Raw genomic sequence first — 20,208 nt, 5'->3', positions numbered from 1 at the left:
GGTGCACCTGCTTCATCATAAATGTAAGTAACTCGGGAGTAACTCACAGGTGCATGTGCAATTTGTCTTCTATTTCCCTTTGTTAAATTGGCCACTTTTTACTCTTCGCTCATGTGTGCATTTGTTGGGGGTTGGGGGGGTTGACCTGTGTTGAAAGCAAGGCTTATATGTGCGATACGGCCCCATAGGGTTCAGTGGGCATTATTTCGTAAAACAGCGTGCTGTGCTGCGCATAAGCAAACAGCATCAGCGTAAAGATGGTAGATGTGTCTGCGTACCGGCACCGAACAGGCACTGCATTGTAGGCATAGATCATAGGGCCATGGGCAGATTCATTTGAAGATGAGATGAACTTGGCTAGTTTGATCTTTTGCTAAACATTAAGGGGTCACTTTTACCTCTTTGCTCTGGGGTTCCATCATTGTGTCCCCTAGTATTGATGGCTCCCCAGACTAAGTGCCCTTTTGCGCCACACCTTTACAGCGGGGACAGGGTTGTTGTTTTATGGACAAAATGGCAGTCACTTGTGATGCCTTGCTGGTGAGGCCTTAAATAGCCGCCTGGAATGCTTCATTGTTTCACAAGCTCCTCGTTGACTGCACAAATGCGTTTATTCGGCGTGGTCCTCCTTGCACCTGCAATCATACTTACCTGGTGCTAGCTATTTAAGGTCGGCTAGAGGAACCCCAGTTCCATTTGGGGAGTAGATGAGGGACATTCTGTGCAATTATCACATGATCATGACCGGTAGGTAGGGCTTAAATCACTTGACAATGAAGTGCAACCAAAAGGATGTAGACACAGAGGGAGTTTTTTTTATACTAATACAAATTTTAATACACATATTAAATAAATATTTCAGTCATTAATATTAATTTGTACAGCCATTCTCAAAAAAAAGTTGAATGAAAAACCATGCCAGACACCTGGCTTTAATACAGTGTTTTAATAATAAAATTATTATTACTTTTTACTATCCTATACAAAGAATCCTAGCACAAGGGCACCTTGTATGTTTTTCTGCTTAGTAGTAACCTCCTTCCTTCCCAAACTACCCCCTTGGGTTGGAAGGTCAGACATGCTGCGTTCTCATGCTTCCCATAAGTGCCTGTAAACCAGGCAAACTCCATGTTTACAGGTAGGAAACTCTGCAGAAAAAAAGCAGCTTTTAAAATGAATCAACGCGTCAGTAACATGTATATGTACAAAAGAAAAAGAACCAAACATCACATCCTTTCTCAGTTTTGCAGAAACTCTTGATTCTGTGTTTGATTTTTGGTTAAGTGGTGTAGTAAGTAGCACTTTTGGTCCCAGGATTTATTTTTGCTACAGTTAAAAAAAATATGCCTATGCTCTATAGTAAGAGCATAGCTGAAAAGTCTTTGTACATTTCATCCTTGTTTTGTATAAAAAAGGTCACATTGAAATACAAAAATAAAGCATCTTTTTGTAAAAAAAAATTATAAACAGCTAGTCCTTTTTTCTTCTTTTTCTCATTTTTTTTTTTTATATAAATTGTTCTTCTAAAAGTCCACTGGAGTAGAAAAGGCGGTGGATCGCTGAGGAGTGTTTTGGTTCCTATCGCGGTACGGAATGTCGAGTTCTTTTGCTCCGCCTGTTGAAAGGATAATTTACAAACTCGAAGCGTCTATGAGGCTCCGTTGTTTGGTGGCCTTTCGGCAGTCGCTTCATGAAGTGGACCTCCCGCTGGTGCTGCCTGGTCTTGGAGCCTTTCCTCGGGCGGCCTTTCCTTGTGAAGGCCATGTACCATCCTTCGTATTTGGCGTTTTGTAGTGCCGTGTAGTTGTTCTCGAGCACTATCTCGGAGAAGACGCAGTCTTTGCCTCGGCCATTGCTCTGTTGATGAGAATGATTGAACATTCGTTTTAGAGATCAGAGAACAATATTCGACAATTTTGCATATCACAAAAGCCAATAATTAAACATGTGTTTCTTATCCCCTTTTAAATATTCTCAGATGAAAGCACTGAAATATAAAGATTCGCCTTAGGGCTTGGATTGATCATTCGAGAGCAGTTCCAAATTAAGATTAAGACAGTTGTGCCGGTATTGGATTAAAATACTCAAAACCCTATCTTAAAGATAAAAGAATCTAAGTAATCAGATTTGAAAAAAAGTGATTTGCTATGACGTTTTTGGAAACTGGTCATTCGCATATATCAGAAATCCCTAGGAATGTACTTCAAAGATTGAACTAATGATCGATCATTCATGGGTGAGGGAAGGACACGCTCAGCAACATTGTGCTGCTAAAAGATATGTTTTATTTAAGATTGGACTTGTTACGAATAATGATTTGCCTTTGGGTAATAATGAAATGGAGAAAAGTTAGCAAGTAATTGGGCTCGAATTTGGCTTCAAAGTTATCCAAATTGGGATTCCTCTTGGTATCCTATGGAGAAGGAGCATAAGCAGCCGTGTTCTGGTAGACCATCCACTCCATGATGGGAAAGTTCCTTTCCGTGGAGATTTTCTTCTGCATAAGAGGAGACCTGTTCCAGAAATATATTCCACATCTGTGGACATAAGGTATATCTCCTGCACGGAGGCCCCATTGTGGCATTGCTGGAGAGGTAGGTTTTGGTGCGCGGCGGTGGGCGTGAAAGGCTCATCATGGGACACTGGTTAATATCATTTCATTATGTTGTGGGATGGCGAGGGGCAAATAGGGACCTAAAAGGATTCCTCGTCGTGGAATTGGGCAGCCAACACCCAATCACCTCCTTTGAATTTAGTTAATATCTAAAATGGCTGACAATGTGTGGCTGTACCCCAAGGATAAAGGGACACTGATAGGCTCCTAAACCTGAAAAGGATAGTGGATAGGAATACTTCTCCTCCTAAAGGTAATTTCTATGTCTTTATTTTCAATGGGTTATTAAGTGAAAAGCACGTTTGGGTGGCATTTGCGCCACAACAAATGTGCATAGTTGTGCCTATGTGTTTCCCCAGCAAGTCAGTTAACTGGATTTGGCTGACTTCAAGACACCATAACAGATCCCATTTTTTCTCAAAACATAACTTTGTTTCTAAAGAGAAGCTAAAACCTGGATGAGCCCAGTTGTGTTAATGGGTGCTGAATGTCAGGTGTGACATTATTTGTGCCACTATTTTTGTGGTTTTCCCTCTCTCTCACAGTGGTTTCAAATCGCATCACTCAGCACAGTGGGAGCTGCAAACCTTACTGTAAGGTCCCCCCCACATCAGCATGTCTAGAAATGGTGTTGAGTTCAATTTAAGCCAAGTAGAATTTTCTCTAAAAAGATGCTACATCATTTTTAAATTAGAGAGACTGTAGTGTGCCACGACTGTGTGTAGCTGAAGATTGTTTTCATAGTGATGTTACATATGGATATCGATTCAATAGATGCGCAGTAGCTATAAATTTTCCTTAAGTAATTAAGCTCTTCTCTACTGAAACCAGAAGACTGAGTAGACTTTTCAATTTCGCCACATGTGCACGGACCTCTGGAGTCACCGGATTCTCCATTCTTTGAAATGGAAAAGGTTAAAAATGCCCACGACCATTCACTTGGCTTTAATCAATGAGTGCTTGTATGCGTGGCATACAGAAGCGGATGTATTTTATTTCTTAGAAAATATTTCACCTAATGGAGGTTTCACCGAATCCATTTCAGCGAAAAAACGGAATCTACTTTTCACTTTTTTCTACTTTTTTTTGTTACAATGCTGGGACGGGGGGGGGGGGGGTTGGGGGAGGAGACATTGTCACAAAGGTTCCCCATCACCTAGTCCTGCCATTTTGACACCACTGTTTTCCATGCTTGCTCAGGTAGGATTGCTTTTTCCATTTTACATATGGGCTGACAAATCCCACCATGCACGTCGCTGTTGTGTAAGACGCCAGGACGGGGTAAAGGCTGGCACTGCCCAGGAAGTGGGCCTAGTCCAAATCCTGGATGGAACCCGAACCTGGAAAAGGGGCAGCAATGTGTGGGGCTGTAGTGGTCCTCATTATCAATCATAGGTACATTGTGCGTCCGTTAAATGCTGTATACAATTAACCAACATTTAAGTGCCAACTCAATTTTTTAAGGCGACAGGGAAGTTCACATTTGAAGAGGTGGGTGCACTAGAGTTACTAATCAAGCATGGCAAAGATGGCTGACGCAGAAAGAGAAACAGCCGCTGCTCCGTACTGTGGTTTCTGCAGACAACTAGAAACCACGTTAGCATTGCTCTTGTGGTTTATGATGCCACAGGAAAAGCACATACAGTGCAAGCATAGCAGCACAGTTCCTAATGCGGCAGGAAGATTACAAAGGGGAAATGGATCTCTGAGTTAACGGGCAAAAGAGGGTGAAAACAGGATCAGAGCTCTCTTATAGTTGAGCTTTGAAGCATCATGTCACAGACACACACACACACTCTATTTCTCTCACTCATTCACTCACCCGCTCTTGGCTTTGTAGATTTTCCTATCCAGAACAATGTTAGCTGGTGCCAAGGAAATGTTGGCAGCCTGCACACGCGAGGGAGCTGCATTTTACATTATGCTGCTGCTGTTACCTATTGCTTAGAAGGCCTCCCTAGGGCACCTACCTCTGGAAGCAGACAGCAGCACTAAGTCCCATAAATTAAAAGGCAAAGATGATTCTGCGTCCTTTGGATGAAGTTGAGAACGTAGATGACCTTATGAAAATGTGCGTGTTTATTCTTAGTGCGTCCCTTTTCAAAATGGCTTTACAGTATTTAAGGCGCAATTTACTGCTTCACAAAAAACCGGCATGATGAGGCGTAGTTGGCGACTAGAAATCTCTAGTGTTGGAATTGTGATAGCTTCCGGTTATTGTTGGGTTCTGAGATCACAACTCATGAGCGAATGCTATTGGACCAATCACTGTTAAAGAATTCACAAATGCACTACAATTGTGATTTTCCAGTCTCAAGCTGCTCGCAATCACGCGGATAGATTTCCCTGGCGCTGCTGTGCACCGCACGTGCTGTCCGGGTATGAAACCGCTGCAGGGCACTTTGGGTGGTAAAGCACATTTTTTGTAAGAGTGGCATGCTTTTTGTGAAGTAGAGTCATCACCTTGGGGGTGATGGGGGGTGCTTCTGCATCAAGTTAAGATCTCCCAACTTTCGGGGGTTGCAGTTTGCAATACTTTAGGGTGGTCTAAATCGCACACTGGCCATGGAAGCCGGGAAAATATGCATCATTTGAGACCCCTGTTAGAGTGTTCTCAAAATAAGGGCATATGCCAGAGTGTGGCACAGGCAGGGAAGAGGATCTTTGGCAGTGAGGGCGGGAGGTTGGCAGGAGGAGGGCTACAGTAAGACATGGCATCCATCTTACAGGGACCACTGGCCGCCTGGCAAAGTCCTGCACTAAGAGAGTGATGGTGTGCGCCATAGGAGTCAGATTTGGAGGAAGAGGCAAGTCTTCAGTGCTCCTTGGAAGGCCAAACAAATGGTTGGGAACAACCCTGAACTGCGCGGGAGAAGCATCCAGAGCGTTTGTGCACGTGCATCCTGTTCTGCATGCGCGTGCTTGCCTGGTATGCATTGCCACACTGAGGTATTGCTATCTATTATAGATTGAGGGCGCGATTTACCAAAGAATTGTACAATGGCGCAATGTACTTACACAACTTCAGTTGTAGACTTTCGGCAGCGGGCTTTGGGCAATCCTCCCTAACTTGAGGACTTCGCACAATGAGAGGGAAACAACTTCTTCCTGCCGCCGTCCACCTCTCCTTCTGCGATTCCCTTTCATGTCGTTAAAAGCCCAACCTGAAGGCGAACAATTCATAGCAATTCCCGACAGCTTAGCTGAGCGGGAAACGCCAAAAGGAAAGGGCATGGGGGTGGGAGCGGCCAGAAACGTGACATGTTGGACAGGAAGGGGGGCGGGGAGGGGGGCAGCGCGATGGCTGCGACTGGGACAGCGGATCGGAATAAAGAATCCGGCGGCAGGTATGTGCAGGCCTAGAGCGCATTAACTTTGATCACCCGGGACCCTCACCCCACCCAGCTCAGTGAGCGTCAGGAATGAAGCCCACATCTTTAGAAGTCATAATGGCTTGAAAGTGAAGTTTACAACAAGAGGAAGACCCCTGCGAGAAATCTCTGGGTGTGAAAGGGTAAGGCATGACTAATGTGCAAATTTCAGGGCTTAGCGACGAGGCAGGCTGAACTCCCTGTCTTAACATTCCGAATGCGTGTACCATGTAATTGAACATAATAGCAAAGCAATTTGGCTATTTGTTAAAAAGATATATGGAATTCGAAACACCCCCTTCCTCTTTTCAGCTTTTTGATTCCTTTCTCCGCTCTTTGTTACTCTTTTCCTTCCCCACTCCTTGCAGCCCTTTTGATAAATAGAACATTCTTTTTTTTTTTTTTTACTTTGCGCCGCGGTTGCATTTGGTAGGCCCCCATTAACGCCCCACCGCCCCTATTCGCTTTATAGAGGCCGGTCTTGCCCTCCCGCCTCTTTGCAGGCTGAAATTCTTCTTTTCTAGGCCTTGCCCCACAATGTATGCCACAAAGCCTCTTAGCGCTGTGATTGGTCCTTACCTTGCCAATCAGCTTTCCCTTCTTGTTCATGCAGATGTAATAGCCCGTCTCGGCTCCTTTAATGCGGACGCGGCTTCCGAAGGTGTCCGTTTCCACAATTAATTTGGCTGTTGGAAGAAGGGCAAGAGTCATCACTCAACAACTCAATATTTGGATAACTGGGTAAATATCTGACATGTGATTGACAAGATACAAACAATCAGGACAAGTCATGTATGTGCCCAATCTGAAACGGTCTACAAAAAATGGAGGACAAGGATTTATTTGACAGAGACAGATTGCGCCATTTTGAATAAACACACATTAATTCTGCAAACTTCTGCTTGCTCAACTTTGGAGCAGATGAAAAGCCACCAAGATGTTAGTGATTGAAACTCTGTAGTGATATGATGTCCCTTGACTATGCCTACCACATTGTAGGTCTAACAGAGGGACTTTTGGAACTTAGAAAGCAGTTGAGATGAAGATAATTTTGTGAGCGGGTGAATTCATGAGCAAACAGAACATGTCCTTAGCATTAACCCTGCAAAATCTGTATGAGGTCATTCATTTTGTGGTTCAGATGACTATGAATTAGCTCTTAAGATGTTTCCAGATCTTACCATTGAAAATATTGACAGCCTAGAAGCATCGTTTTGGCAACAAAAATTGCCAATGCTTCTGTGAGTCATTCATTGCTTATCATAGTCTATTTCGATTAAGGACAGTTTCATGGTCATGCCTTTGTGGGCTCGCCTGGCGGCACCAGACTGGGGCAACATTTTGATTGCTTTTTACTGCCACTATGGACAGGTGCTTTGAAATAGGTTGCAGACATCAAGGATGTTGGACTGTTTTTTTATATAGACGGAGGGGTGATCTAGTGGTTAGTCTGTTGGCTGTGAAACCTACATACCAAGATTCTAATGGTGGCCCTCGCATTTGACCAAACTCTGTGGCCCCAAGCAAATCAATGAATGTCTCAGCATTTCAGTATTCGGAGCTGGACAAATTGGCAGCGCCTTTAAACAAATGTACCCACAGTGACACTCTTTTTACAAAGAGAGTGAGATTCCTACTTAAATCTCTTGGCCAGAAACTGGGTCTAGAGTCAAAATATAACTGTTTCCTAACGTGTTCATGGTATTCTTCAAATATCGTTACAGGATTGCTGGTTTCGGTACATATCTGATTCTAGGAGGTACAGAATAGGAGACTATATCATTTATGATATGATATGATATGGTATTTGTAACGCGCCTATACACAAGTGTATTGATTTCTTTATGGGTACATTTTTAATAAAGATGTTATGAATGATAACAACCCTTTGTCTGACAGTGCTGCCTGCCCACTCCACTGCCTGTCATTCTGCGCTCACTTCCCCTAACTGTCGCGTGCAACGATATTGCGTACCGGCGCTTCTTCGTACAGCGCTCAATTGGGACCCAGCGAATGTTGAATTATATACAACCCTACGCAACCCAACTGCATACATGGGGCCTCATTTACAAAAGTGTTTTACAGTGGTGCAACCCCATTGAAAACGGAATGTAAATTAGGCCCATAGTGTATTGACGATTGTAAAACTGAGCCTTCACTATGTGCTTATCACGGACAGCAGTGCCTGTCTAAACAAAATCACTTCCCTTGTTGGTCAGTTACGCAAGTCAAGCGACTTGACTTTGCGGATATGGGCTGTTTTCCCAAAATCAGCGCAGGTTGAGCACATATTTTGGACTGCCTCTCATCTTCCCATACATATTATGTATGAGGCAGGACGGGTTGTGTGTGTTAGGAATTCACAGTGATGAAAAAGAAGGGATGGAGGGCTGCGCCTTTGGATTGTCATGGCACTGCGGCGTCTTTGCGACGGCCACCAGACAAAGGCCCTTTAATGCGTTTCACCTTTGTGTTCGGCGAGAGGGCATATTGATTCAGTCTCAGCTTTTAATTGAGACATTGATTGAGTTTTAGACAAGCTATGCAAATTCTAGGTCGATTCGGGCAGAAGAGCAGAATACAGGCACGCTGTACACCTGAACTGAAACTATTGTGGCGTCGTCGTCTATATAACCAATCCTGTACTTAGGGGTTTCAGGTTTATTTCTATCTCTATTACTGCCTGCTATTCAAAAATGTGAAGGGCTGCGGCCATCTTATAAGGACTGAAGTACTGAGTAGCGGCCATTTTAGAAGGACTGAAGTACTGAGCTGGGACCATGTTAAAAGGACTGAAGTACTGACCTGGGGCCATGCTATACGGACTGGAGTACTGAGCTGGGGCCATGTTATACGGACTGGAGTACTGAGCTGGGGCCATGTTATAAAACACAGGTGTGGCGGTTCACACAAATATCAAAAGTGACATGCATCATTTTTTTAAATGCTCACATTATTCAATACAAACTGGGAAACAATTCTAAATTACAGTTTAAGGCAGAAATCAACATTTGTGAGAATAGTCTCATGTGTGCGCTGGCTTTTTTGATGGATTTAGAAGTATTTACAAACTGCACACCAATAAGTAACCAGACATTGATCAAAAACACTCTCTCCCTGTCCCAAATCCATCTGAAGACGCATACAGTGAAATTGTGATTTGAGTAGCATGTTGGCCACCGCCGCCACCATTGGACTATCACAGAAAGATGAAGCATTGACATCATGGCATGGACATGTATGTTGTAATGGTGAGTTAGGATGAAAACGGCCTGATCAATGCACTCAATGCAAACTGCCAGTGTTTGCTGGCTTTTTAATTAGAGCCTTCTCTAAAAAATACTCACAACATTGAGGAATCAGCTTGCCCTAATGCAGTTTCTAATCGAATAACTCGGGCAGAATTCCCTGGTGCATCAATGTGCACGAAGGTGCGTATAGCTGCACATAGAAAAACCAAATAGGTACACGCACGTGTGCACACCTTTATAAGTGATAGCGTAGATCTGAAGGATGGAAACAATTGGAATTTTGCTTTAGCGCACCAACCTCTTTCTTTGCAAGCTGTTGTGACCAAGCAGGTCGCTTCATCAGGGCTGTACTTGCATCTGTGGCAAACTGACAAAGCCACACCTACCGCATGCAAACATATATACTGTATTCTCATAGGATATTTTCCGAAGACTTGGAATAAAGGTTGATTGAAACCCGGGGAAAGCCAAAGGTGTGCCAGTCAATGCTTACAATAATTTGGATGTTGATTTGTTGTTATAATATTTATTTAAGCGTTAGAACTATGAGAAATGGGATTTTCTCAGTCTGAGGAATGAGGAGGTATCTACACAACACTTGTCACAGAGGAGGGACTAAGGGATTTGTGAGCACTATCTGGTTGTCTCCAAAAACCTGATGTTGGGGATTTTATTATAATAAATCCTATATCAAGTGCACGGGGTGCAGGGTGAGGTCTAGCTGGCCCCAAAGGCTACCACAAGCGCCTCACAGAGAATCTTCTTGAAGCCATAAGCTCAGGGCTTCATTTCCTGTTACTTGCACAGTGTTTAATACTGGGGTTTGGCCCTTTTATTTGTATGTGCTCCCGGTGTTGTCAGATATGGGAATTGAGGCATAGGAAATGAAGCAACATGCCCAGGATCACACAGTGTGATTGAGTCACGAAGATGGGATTAGACCCAACGTTAGAAATGCAGCCACTAGTCCACCTCCCTCCTAAAGGAGAAAAGGGCTTTATTTCTCGGTTAGTGCAGCAATCCATCCCTCCATGTATTATTGCCTGTTAATACGACCGTTTTCTAATGTTGCCGCCCAGAAGTGATTTATTCCAGCCCCCCCCCCCCGTGTGAAAACCTCACTGCCAGCCAGTTCCTTCCCTGGGGCTGTTTATTTCTTAACAAGATGGCGCCAGAGAAAGAGTTTTGGGTGCAAATTCACCTTCATTCGGTAGGGATAATTACCTTCAGATAGCGCTGGGGTGGAGGGCAGACACCCGTGCGCGCACGTGTGCAGTGCTCCTGCTGAACACGGCCTGCGCGCTCTTGCCTTGTGGGGTTCTTATTTTGGAAAGCTTAACGTGTTCACCTACTCTCCGGCTCAAGTGACAGCTTTATCCCTGTAAAGTTATGCCTCGCGCTGGAACATTCGCAACCAAGTAGCTACGTAGAGCCAGCAAAAATGCCGCGAGGCGCCCTTGATCCCAAACCTGGGCCGAGGCGAGGAGAAACTATTCAGGAAATGTTAAAAAAGGTGAAAGTAAGAAGAGTCGTAATGGCTCTTCCAGACACGGGCGAACCTCTGGAGGTTCACACAGAGCGATCGCGAACCTGGGGCTTTTTTTTCCGAGCGTTTACAGACTGCACGCTACTTCGGAGCTTTGCCTCGGGAACACGGCGGGCTCCTATTCTGCTTTCTGTCCGTCACTGGCTCTCGCAGCTACGAAGCGCAGCGCCTGCCGTGCTCGGCCAGTTGTTTATTCGCTTTCCCCCTTCCACGCTGCCTGCTTCTCCTTATCCAGATGTGCCCACGGTCTGCAACAGCGAGTCTGTGGTGGAACGTCGTGTGCAGTGTGGGGGCTGTTCGTGTTTGTTCCTGACGTATCCCCGGGTGTATGCTGTGTGTGGGTGATGCGTGCTCTGTGTGTGATGCTGCAGGTGGGGGTGTGTGTGCAAAATGGTGTGTGTCAGCGCTGTAGACGACTTGCTTTTCGCTGGATTTTTGGCACGAGGAGTAAATGCAAACCCGGTTCATTACTATAATATCGCTTGAACGATATAAAGAACTGGCGTCCAGATGCGATGTGGCCTGGCCCGAAGGCGTCAGCGAACCAGAACAGTGCGAATGCACGCACTAAGACTGTGGGATCTGTGCACACTCTGGCCAGGTGTCTGGTGAAGGCTCGCGAGACTGCACTGGCCTCTGCAGCTTTGTTCCCCAGCCCCGAGTCTGCACTGGCACGAGGGTGTGCGTGAGTCCTGCCATGCTCGCATTGGGGCCTCGTGGAAGCAAGGCCACGCAATGCATGCAACCCAGTCCCGCAGTGGCTCAGCCGCCCCCCGCTGCTTGCGAGCCGCGCAGCTTTCTGCGCGTCCTGGGGTGTCCGGCCTGCTTCTGACAGGCCTTTCACGGGGGAGACGCGGGGCTTTGTCACGGGAAGGCATCAGTCACTTGTTACAGGGCAATGCCTTCCTTTCCCCCTTTCAGTCCATTTTCTGCATTGTCTCCCTTGACATATTCCAGTCCCTGCCAGCCTCAATTCACCTGGGGTGCGAGACCCAGTCCTCGGAGAGAGAGTGTGTTTGTGTGTGCGTGGGGGGTCAGGGAGGCGCCGAGGGGGGCGTGCCGGGTGCGGAATTGCTCCCCGTTAGTGCGCTCAAACTATCCCATCTGTTTTATTATTCTAGTAGACATCTTTTGAGATGGACTTCGTTGTCATCGTGCAGTAGAAAGGTCGCTTTTTGAAATGGCTTGTTGTGTTAGGAGCCTCAAGATGATGACAAACTGACACAGTCTTGAGGATGTTTGACCCCTAGGGCTTCCTTGCGCGTCATCCATCTACACAGCTATGCACCTATACATCTATGAACACGAGAACATGGGGTCATGATAAGAACCCTCTAGAAAAAGCTGCTATATTAACAATCTACGAGATCTAGAACATTGGCTAATCAAACCTGCTATATTAATAATCTATGTATGCAGCCATCCAGGCGTCTAGCTATGCATCTACGAGATATATAACATTGGGTAATCAGAACAGCGCTCAAGAAAAACCTGCTATATTAATAATCTATGTATGCAGCCATCCAGGCGTCTAGCTATGCATCTACGAGATATAGAACATTGGGTAATCAAACCCGCTATATTAATAATCTATGTATGGAACCATCCAGGTGTCTATGCATCTACGAGATATATAACATTGGGTAATCAAAACAATACTCTAGAAAAACCTGCTATATTAACTATGCATCTATGAGATATATAACATTGGGAAATCAGAACAATGCTCTAGAAAAAAATGCTATATTAGCAATCTAAGTATGCAGCCCTCCAGGCGTCTAGCTATGCATCTACAAGATATATTACATTGGGTAATCAGAACAACACTCTAGAAAAACCTGCTATATTAACAATCTATGTATGCCGCCATCCAGGCGTCTAGCTATGCATCTACGAGATATATTACATTGGGTAATCAGAAAAATGCTTTAGAAAAACCTACTATATTGATAATCTATGTATGCAGCCATCCAGGCGTCTAGCTATGCATCTACGAGAGGTATAACATTGGGTAATCAGAACAATGCTTTATAAAAACCTGCTATATCGATAATCTATGTATGCAGCCATCCAGGCGCCTAGCTATGCATCTACGAGAGGTATAACATTGGGTAATCAGAACAATGCTTTAGAAAAACCTGCTATATCGATAATCTATGTATGCAGCCATCCAGGTGTCTAGCTATGCATCTACGAGAGGTATAACATTGGGTAATCAAACAATACTCTAGAAAAACCTGCTATATTAACTATGCATCTATGAGATATATAACATTGGGAAATCAGAACAATGCTCTAGAAAAAATTGCTATATTAACAATCTATGTATGCAGCCATCCAGGCGTCTAGCTATGCATCTACGAAATATTGGGTAATCAGAACAACACTATAGAAAAACCTGCTATATTAATATTCTGTGTATGCAGCCATCCACGTGTGTAGCTATGCATCTACGAGATATATACAGCTTTTAATACAGCCCTTAAAAACAGGAGGAAACCTCCTCTATTAATAATCTACATAGGCAATAAAATAAATAGGTGCCTAGCTATGCATCTAGGTAGGGGAAACATAGACTTGGGTAGTAATAACAGCTAATATGACAACACTTAAAAGAGGAGGATTCCGACAGGAAGAGCTATATAGCAACGTTCAAATATGAATAATCTACCTATCCAAACATCCATCTACCTATGTTATCCATCCATCTATATCTATCTAGGTATCCATCTGTCTGCCTACCTCCCTGGGAGAACCATACAACTGGGGAATAACAGATATGATAGAAGCACTTACAAATGGGGGAATCCGGGAAGGAGGAGTAACATAACAACCAGCTGATATTAATTATGTTTCTACCCAACTATTCCATCTCTACCTATGGCCAGGATCGATGTAGCCTTGCTCGCTGCACATGCATTATACACAGGGCATGCACGTGTGTGTGTGTGTGTTTAGCTCAACCAGTGCCTACACGCAAAAGTCTATACGATTGAGAAAGTGGTACGTAGATCCTGCTTCGGTTAAGGATGTGGGCATTCACTGATGTGTGCACTCTTCTTTTGTGTAGTTCATGGAAAGGTGGGTATTACTGTTTCTTTTTTTCAAAACAAATATGTACACCCCAGAAGTGCATTGTTTACAGTGCTGTGGTTTACATTACACACACACGTGGGAGTTGCACTGCTCTTTTGAAACAACACGGTGCCCAAGATAGAGCTCCCCCTGGGCACATGTGGGATTAAATCGGTTTAATATCGAAACACACAACTCTTCTGTTTCGGACGGCACTGGAAAAGAAAAGGTAACACACAGCATGACCATGAAAACCAGTAAGGAATGGGAGAGTGTGAGAACTCTTCTCCAGGCATCCCTCTGAGAGCAGGGGTGGAGAGGCACTGGGGAGGGACGGATGGTACAGGGAAGGGATGAGAATGGAGAGGTACGGGGAATGGGTGAGGCTAGAGCGGTACAGGGCCGGACGGACCAGTACATAGGAGGTTTGAGAATGGAGCGGTACAGGGAAGGGGTGAGGATGGAGTGGTACAGGAGAGGGATGATGGGGTGGTACAGGGAAGGGGTGATGATGAAGCGGTACAGGGAAGGGACGGAGCATGCAGGGAAGGTTTGAGAATGGAGCAGCACAATGAAGGGGTAAGGATGGAGCGGTACAGGGAAGGGGTAAGGATGGAGCGGTACAGGGAAGGGGTAAGGATGGAGCGGTACAGGGAAGGGGTGAGGATGGAGCGGTACAGGGAAGGGGTGAGGATAGAGAGGTACAGAGAAGGGACAGCAGTACCAGGAAGGTTTGAGAATGGAGCAGTACAGGGAAGGGGTGAGGATAAAGTGGTACAGTGAAGGGGTGAGGATCAAGCGGTACAGGGAAGGGACAGGGCGGTACAGGGGAGGCATGGAGTGGTACAGGGAAGGGATGAGGATGGAGCGGTACAGGGAAGGGGTGAGATACAGTAGTACAGGGAAGAGAATGGAGCAATACAGGGAAGGGGTGAGGATGGAGTGGTACAGGGAAGGGGTGAGGATGGAGCGGTACAGGGAAGGGATCGAGCGGTACAGGGGAGGCATGGAGCGGTACAGGGAAGGGGCGGAGCGTTACAGGGAGGCATGACGTGGTACAGGGGAAGGACGGAGCGGTACAGGGGAGGCATGGAGCGGTACAGGGACGGGACGCAGCAGTACAGGGGAGGGCTCTCGGGGGTCCTTACCGTGCGAGTCGCCGTCGTCGGCCATGGCGTTGATCTTCTTGTTGCCAAGGACCTGCACGTGCTTCCCACTGGTGCGGCTGTACAGCTGGTAGGTGCGGATGAGCCGCCGGCTCAGCTGGTCTGTCACCAGGCTCTGCTCCCTCACATGCTGTGTAAAATTAGGTGGGGACTGAACAGTTACCTTTAGGAAATTAAAAATATACAACACGCTATTATAATTATACTTCTCACGAGCTCGAAGTGGTGTTGGCACTTCTCTACATCGCAACCAACAAACATGCGCATTTACTTTCCCCCCGAGGGGGGGTCATTAAATTTCTGCACGCCCAGCCGCGTTAAAAAGAGTGGCTGGCGTCTCGGCTCGGCACATGCAGAGCGGTTCATGCAGCATTACACATACGATATACACCGGGCGCCTATATAAACACATGTGCCTTACATCGACCCTTGCACAGCCCCGGTCTTAAAGCGCCACAGCGATTGCTACATCTGTGCGCATATCCCAAAGACGTATGCATGCTGCACGGGTCTACACCGCCCAAAACATATACCCGAATTCAGAACATGCGATTCATATCTATGGGTACACGGCTGTATGGGCTGCAGATAACTCGCCCATTGGGAAACTGGGTATTTTGTTTAAAGACGCCCACACAAGCGGGCTGGCCGACGGCCTATATGTGTAGCAACATTATGAGCGATTGTTGCCGGCTGTGACTGACTTGAACTTTAGGTATTTACGCGTGTTCACAGAATAAAGCGCTCTAAAGACTCTGCCACCAGCATAAGGCGCTCTAAGCATATAATGCGGGAGACGCGGGCGGGGTGGCAGAGGCGCCAGGGCGATCTTTACAGCCAAAGCTTATTTTATTGACTTGTAAGCGCACACATCAATACAGTAGTGTGCAGGTAGAATGGGAAAGGGGTGGTGTGGGGGGGGGGGGCAAAATAGCACGTGTGTGCAGAACCAGACATAGATACAGGTATTGTCAGCAAATGTGCGCGGGGTAATGAGTGCAATGCATAAATTGAGGCCCCGGGTTATTTGTTCAGTCCGGCATGTGCGCTCCCATGGGGGCACATATGCGCTCCCACACACTCCTGCTTGCCGCAGCCTTGTCACAACAGCTACATGTTACAAGCCCCGCAGCACAAACGCACGGGCCCCAATAAATCTCCCCCACTCCGTCCCCCCCCCCGTCCCCCCCGGCCCACATGCCCCTGGTCCGCAGCTACTGTGGAGGGGCTGGTTTTGTTATTCAGCCAGGACGGGGGTGCCCGTGCTTCTTACCACCCCCTCCTCGTTGGGCCAGGCGTTCTTTAAAGTTGAGCGGTTTATCGCCGTCCGCTGACATTTATAAAGATGTATTCAGAACAAATGTTCGAAGGGTTGTTCAGCTCTCAGCGCCAGAGGGTGGGTGGGCGAAGGCCTCGGCCGCCCGGCACGGCGGCAGGCCCTGCTTTCAAGGGTCTCTGACGTTCACTGACATTTTCATTCTCGGAACCCCTTCTGACTGGGCGCCTTAACTTTAGGGGGTGTCTCTTAGCAATATTTCAGCCCCCTAAAAGGTTCTGAAGGTCAAGTATATGCTGAAAAATGATAACATTAATGCAGCAAAAAATGCGCCTTTTTCACATAGAAATTAATCTGGACTATAAACGCGTCCAATTAGGACAGATATGGGAATCGAACTGGGCAGGTACGGGAAACGAACAGTGAGACCTAAACTCCTTTCTCTAGGAAAATCAAGCGGTAACAGGATTCCGTCCCGGGTTCGCGAACTTGCGATCTAAAAACAGGGCCATCTTTTTCAAACCTTCTTGGCGGCTTCTATAAATACTTCTAACGCGCCACGTTACCCCGGGGGTGGTCTCTTGCCCCTGGGCATGTTCTCCTTTACCTAAAATGCTGCGGGTATACATCATACAGCGCCACGACAATACAGGGTCGCATAATAAACACCCGGGCGATTTATGTGGGGTTTTTGGGGGCGAGCGGTTTTTCATCTACCGATTTTTTTGGAACGCTCCTTTGCGTTCGGCCAAACTCTGATCCGGCCTTTTCATTTATTCCATGATTGGAAGGTCCTATTTCTGGAACCCCTCGGGTATTTCACACTGGGAGTACCAGCGGTGAGCAGTGCACGCGTAAATAGTTTAAAGTACATTTTCCTAGAAAGCCACCTCAGCCAAATGCCCGCGCCCAGTTTTACGCAGCAAGTGCGTCCTATTTCACGCGGTCAGTGTCTCATTAACATAATACAGCTTGTAAAAAGAAACTGATTTTCCCCAATGTGGTCGCGTGCATTTGAACCGGTCTCTCTGTTTCCACTGTTCTTGTGAGCAAGCAGCACACGCTACGGGAATACGCGGGTGCTTTAAACGCATGCATTATTTGTCAAATCCACTACTACTACTAACAAAGATATAATATATGTATGGTGAAAAGGACACGTACCTTTGCTTGCATGCAGAGGACAAAAAGATGCAGCAATCTAAAAAAGAAAGAAACGATACATTACGTTGGGGGAATTCCGAGTTAGAACATTGAAACATTCTTAAGAGGCGCAGGCGTTGTTTAAGCGATCACCGAATACTTACAGATATCCGACGACTGACGAGCTCGCGTTGTTCATTCTGAACCCTTCGGACCGCTCTGGCCGGCGGGTAGAGAGCGGTTTATCGCTCGCAGGGCTTAACCCGTGGGATGAGTTCGATGGCAGGGGCTCGGGAGTTCGGCTGTCCCACCTTGGCGTGGCTCTCTCTAGATCGCTCGCAGAAGCGCTGCTGCCCGTGAATAAACCCCTTGCTGGAGCGATGTCTTGTCTGCAAATGGGAAGTCCCCGAAGGGCGCTTTACGGATCGTTACCCGGCATAAAGCGCCTGTCCTCCAGTAGCACCCCTGTTCTGCATAAACCGCTTCCACGCGTGTCTCCTCTGCGAAGCACTAGCTTAGTGGCAACATTGCCACCTTGGATCACGGGCCGCAGGCAAGATGCAAGGGTCCCAAGGGCGAGCACCTACAGACCCTCGCACAGCCTGCTGCTGAGGTAGTGGAGGTGAGGCACGTGAAGCTGAAAGTTCGCTTTTCTGGATCGCTAGAAATAATATGTCCTTTTCTTCATTTAGAGTCTCTTGCCTTTTAACCCCGGGCGCGCTGTGTTCCCCGGCCCAGCGTAGGTCCTGCCGAGAAAACGAGGCCGGGACTGGGGCACTGTCAGCGAACAGATGCGCCCGCAGGTTGAGCTGTAACCAAAGACGCCCGGGGTCCGAGAAATGCCAGTCGCAGGGAAGATCGTGGGGCTGCTGGCCCAGGCGCCCGGCCGCCTCGGGGGATTCCCTGCCTGGGCGCTGCGGTTGCGGGTTTCCTGCCGGTGCCTGAGAGTGCGGTTGCGGGGGCTCCTCTGGGCGGGGTGTGTGATAGGCGGGCGGCGGCTGCTGCTGCTGCTGGCGTCCTGCCCTGGCCGCGGAGTGGGAGTGCGGTGACTCCTGCGCTCAGTGCCTTGGCTGCTTTGCTGGAGGGGCTCCTGCCAGTGGCCTGCCTTGGCTGCTTTCTGAGTACTAAGTAGATTTGAGGCAGTGGTGGTGACCAGCCCTCTTCCTCCCCTCCTCTTGTCTCGCTCTCTCTCACTCCAGTGTCAGCCCCCCAGCCCAAGGCGTTAAATATGGGAGGGGGTTCTGGCCAGTCCAGCCCCCTGGGCTCCCTCGGGCACCCCCTTTCCGCTGGATGTGTAATGAGACATTCATTATGGAGGCTCACCGGGCACTGAGTGGGGGGGTGGGGGGGCGGGGCTGCCCCCACGCCCGGGGACCAGGCAGACGCGGATCCCCTGATTGATATAAATCGACAGATAAATGCCTGCAAACCCCGGTAATTACACCCACACGTGCAAATAAAAAGCAGCGGCGAAGGCATCACAGCTCAGTAATGGGGAGAGGGGAGTCCTCAGGAAACTAGCTGGCAAATGTGAGCACACACCGGCGGCCCTAGGCACTAATCCCATTAAGGGGTTAAATCGATGGCTACCTGCAAAGGGCATATAGGATTACAGAATAGGGACCGGCCCATAAACCAGACCAAAAACCGGGCCGAGCGAAGCAAACTGCAGATTTAACTAAATGGTCGCGATTTGGAGGGCTGGAAACATGCATGGCGCTCCGATAATGTATTATGCACGAGGCAGACACCCCTCTGCTTGGACAAACATGTTGCCATTTCTAAGCATCCCCCTACCCCTCCCATCCTAAAATATCAACCGCTCTAATTCCAGTCAACAACACAAATCTCCAGATTTCTGTCGCCAAATATCTCGGCCCCGTGATCGTGGGAGGATCGTGGGAGGCACGTTTCGGTTCAATACACGTCAACGTTCTCTTCTGTAATTGTAGCGCTTCGAGGCAGGGTCTCCCGTGTAAAGCGCTATATTAGTATTATTATTATTATTAATATTATAATTATTATTTTAGTAGTGCTCCTACTGTTACTAATAATTACTAGTAATAATAATATAACAATAGTAATGCAAATAACAACACACCCCTATACTTGTAAACATTACCTATCGGGTCTTCTTAGATAGGAAACACAGAATAGCATGGTTTACGCACCCACGTGACCCTTCCCGAAATGTATTAACCGTTTATAGATTTTTTTTGTTTGCAAGTCCACAGCTTCATGAATATCTATCTATCTATCTATCTATCTATCTATCTATCTATCTATCTATCTATCTATCTATCTATCTATCTATCTATCTATCTATCTATCTACCTAGGTATCACAGGTGCAATCTAAGTTATAGGGGGTTTTAAAAATCCTTTACAAATGACCATGGTTAAAATACAATTATCATAAACGTGGCATGGTCAAAAGCGGCCCCGTCAATTAGCATTATCAGAGCGGTTTTTAAGCAGATACATGACGGATGAGTAGATAGGCAGACAGGCACCCACTATGCATAGGTACACAACCGACCCCCTACCTTCGCCACAGTGCTGGCCGCTCAAAATGCACTTTTTGTGTATTGGGACAGCCAGCTGTTAACTTGCCAATTAAAAGTGTGAGACATTTTAAAGGGATTACACTGGAAAACAAGAGGCGATTTTCTTTCTTTGATAAACTACAGAAACACAACCCCCCTTTGAAGAAAGTCGCTGCAAGTCAAGTGCGGCTGGTCTTCTACTGCCCCCCAGCTCTGCTCTC

General features: G+C 46.8%; 1 protein-coding gene across 2 annotated transcripts; it reads right to left on the bottom strand.

Annotated features, from left to right (window-relative positions):
* Window positions 1-810: 810 nt before the first annotated feature.
* Window positions 811-18,721, bottom strand: FGF8 (fibroblast growth factor 8). Of its 2 annotated transcripts, none has more exons than XM_069611630.1 (5): window positions 17,607-18,721; window positions 17,464-17,500; window positions 15,006-15,153; window positions 6,565-6,671; window positions 811-1,857 (listed from the first exon to the last, which is right to left on the bottom strand). In XM_069611630.1, exons 1-5 carry the CDS (start codon window positions 17,639-17,641, stop codon window positions 1,579-1,581), a joined length of 606 nt encoding a protein of 201 aa, XP_069467731.1. In that variant the 5' UTR covers window positions 17,642-18,721; the 3' UTR covers window positions 811-1,578. The 2 variants fall into 2 exon arrangements, with proteins under 2 accessions (XP_069467731.1, XP_069467730.1); XM_069611629.1 differs by having other exon boundaries at window positions 15,006-15,186; window positions 17,607-18,716.
* Between the last annotated feature and the right edge of the window lie 1,487 nt (window positions 18,722-20,208).

Source organism: Ambystoma mexicanum, chromosome 8 (assembly GCF_040938575.1).
Source record: "Ambystoma mexicanum isolate Mex_15411 chromosome 8, UKY_AmexF1_1, whole genome shotgun sequence".
Classification (NCBI taxonomy): Eukaryota; Metazoa; Chordata; class Amphibia; order Caudata; family Ambystomatidae; genus Ambystoma; species Ambystoma mexicanum.
This window is presented reverse-complemented; position numbering and strand designations above follow the sequence as displayed.

Excerpts from the sequence above, each read along its gene's own strand:
- FGF8 (XM_069611629.1), bottom strand. The coding sequence starts at position 17,641 with ATGAACAACGCGAGCTCGTCAGTCGTCGGATATCT. Across the intron at positions 17,501-17,606 it reads TCGTCAGTCGTCGGATATCT|ATTGCTGCATCTTTTTGTCC; the intron begins GTAAGTATTCGG and ends TTTCTTTTTTAG. Across the intron at positions 1,858-6,564 it reads AGGGAAAGCTGATTGGCAAG|AGCAATGGCCGAGGCAAAGA; the intron begins GTAAGGACCAAT and ends TCTCATCAACAG.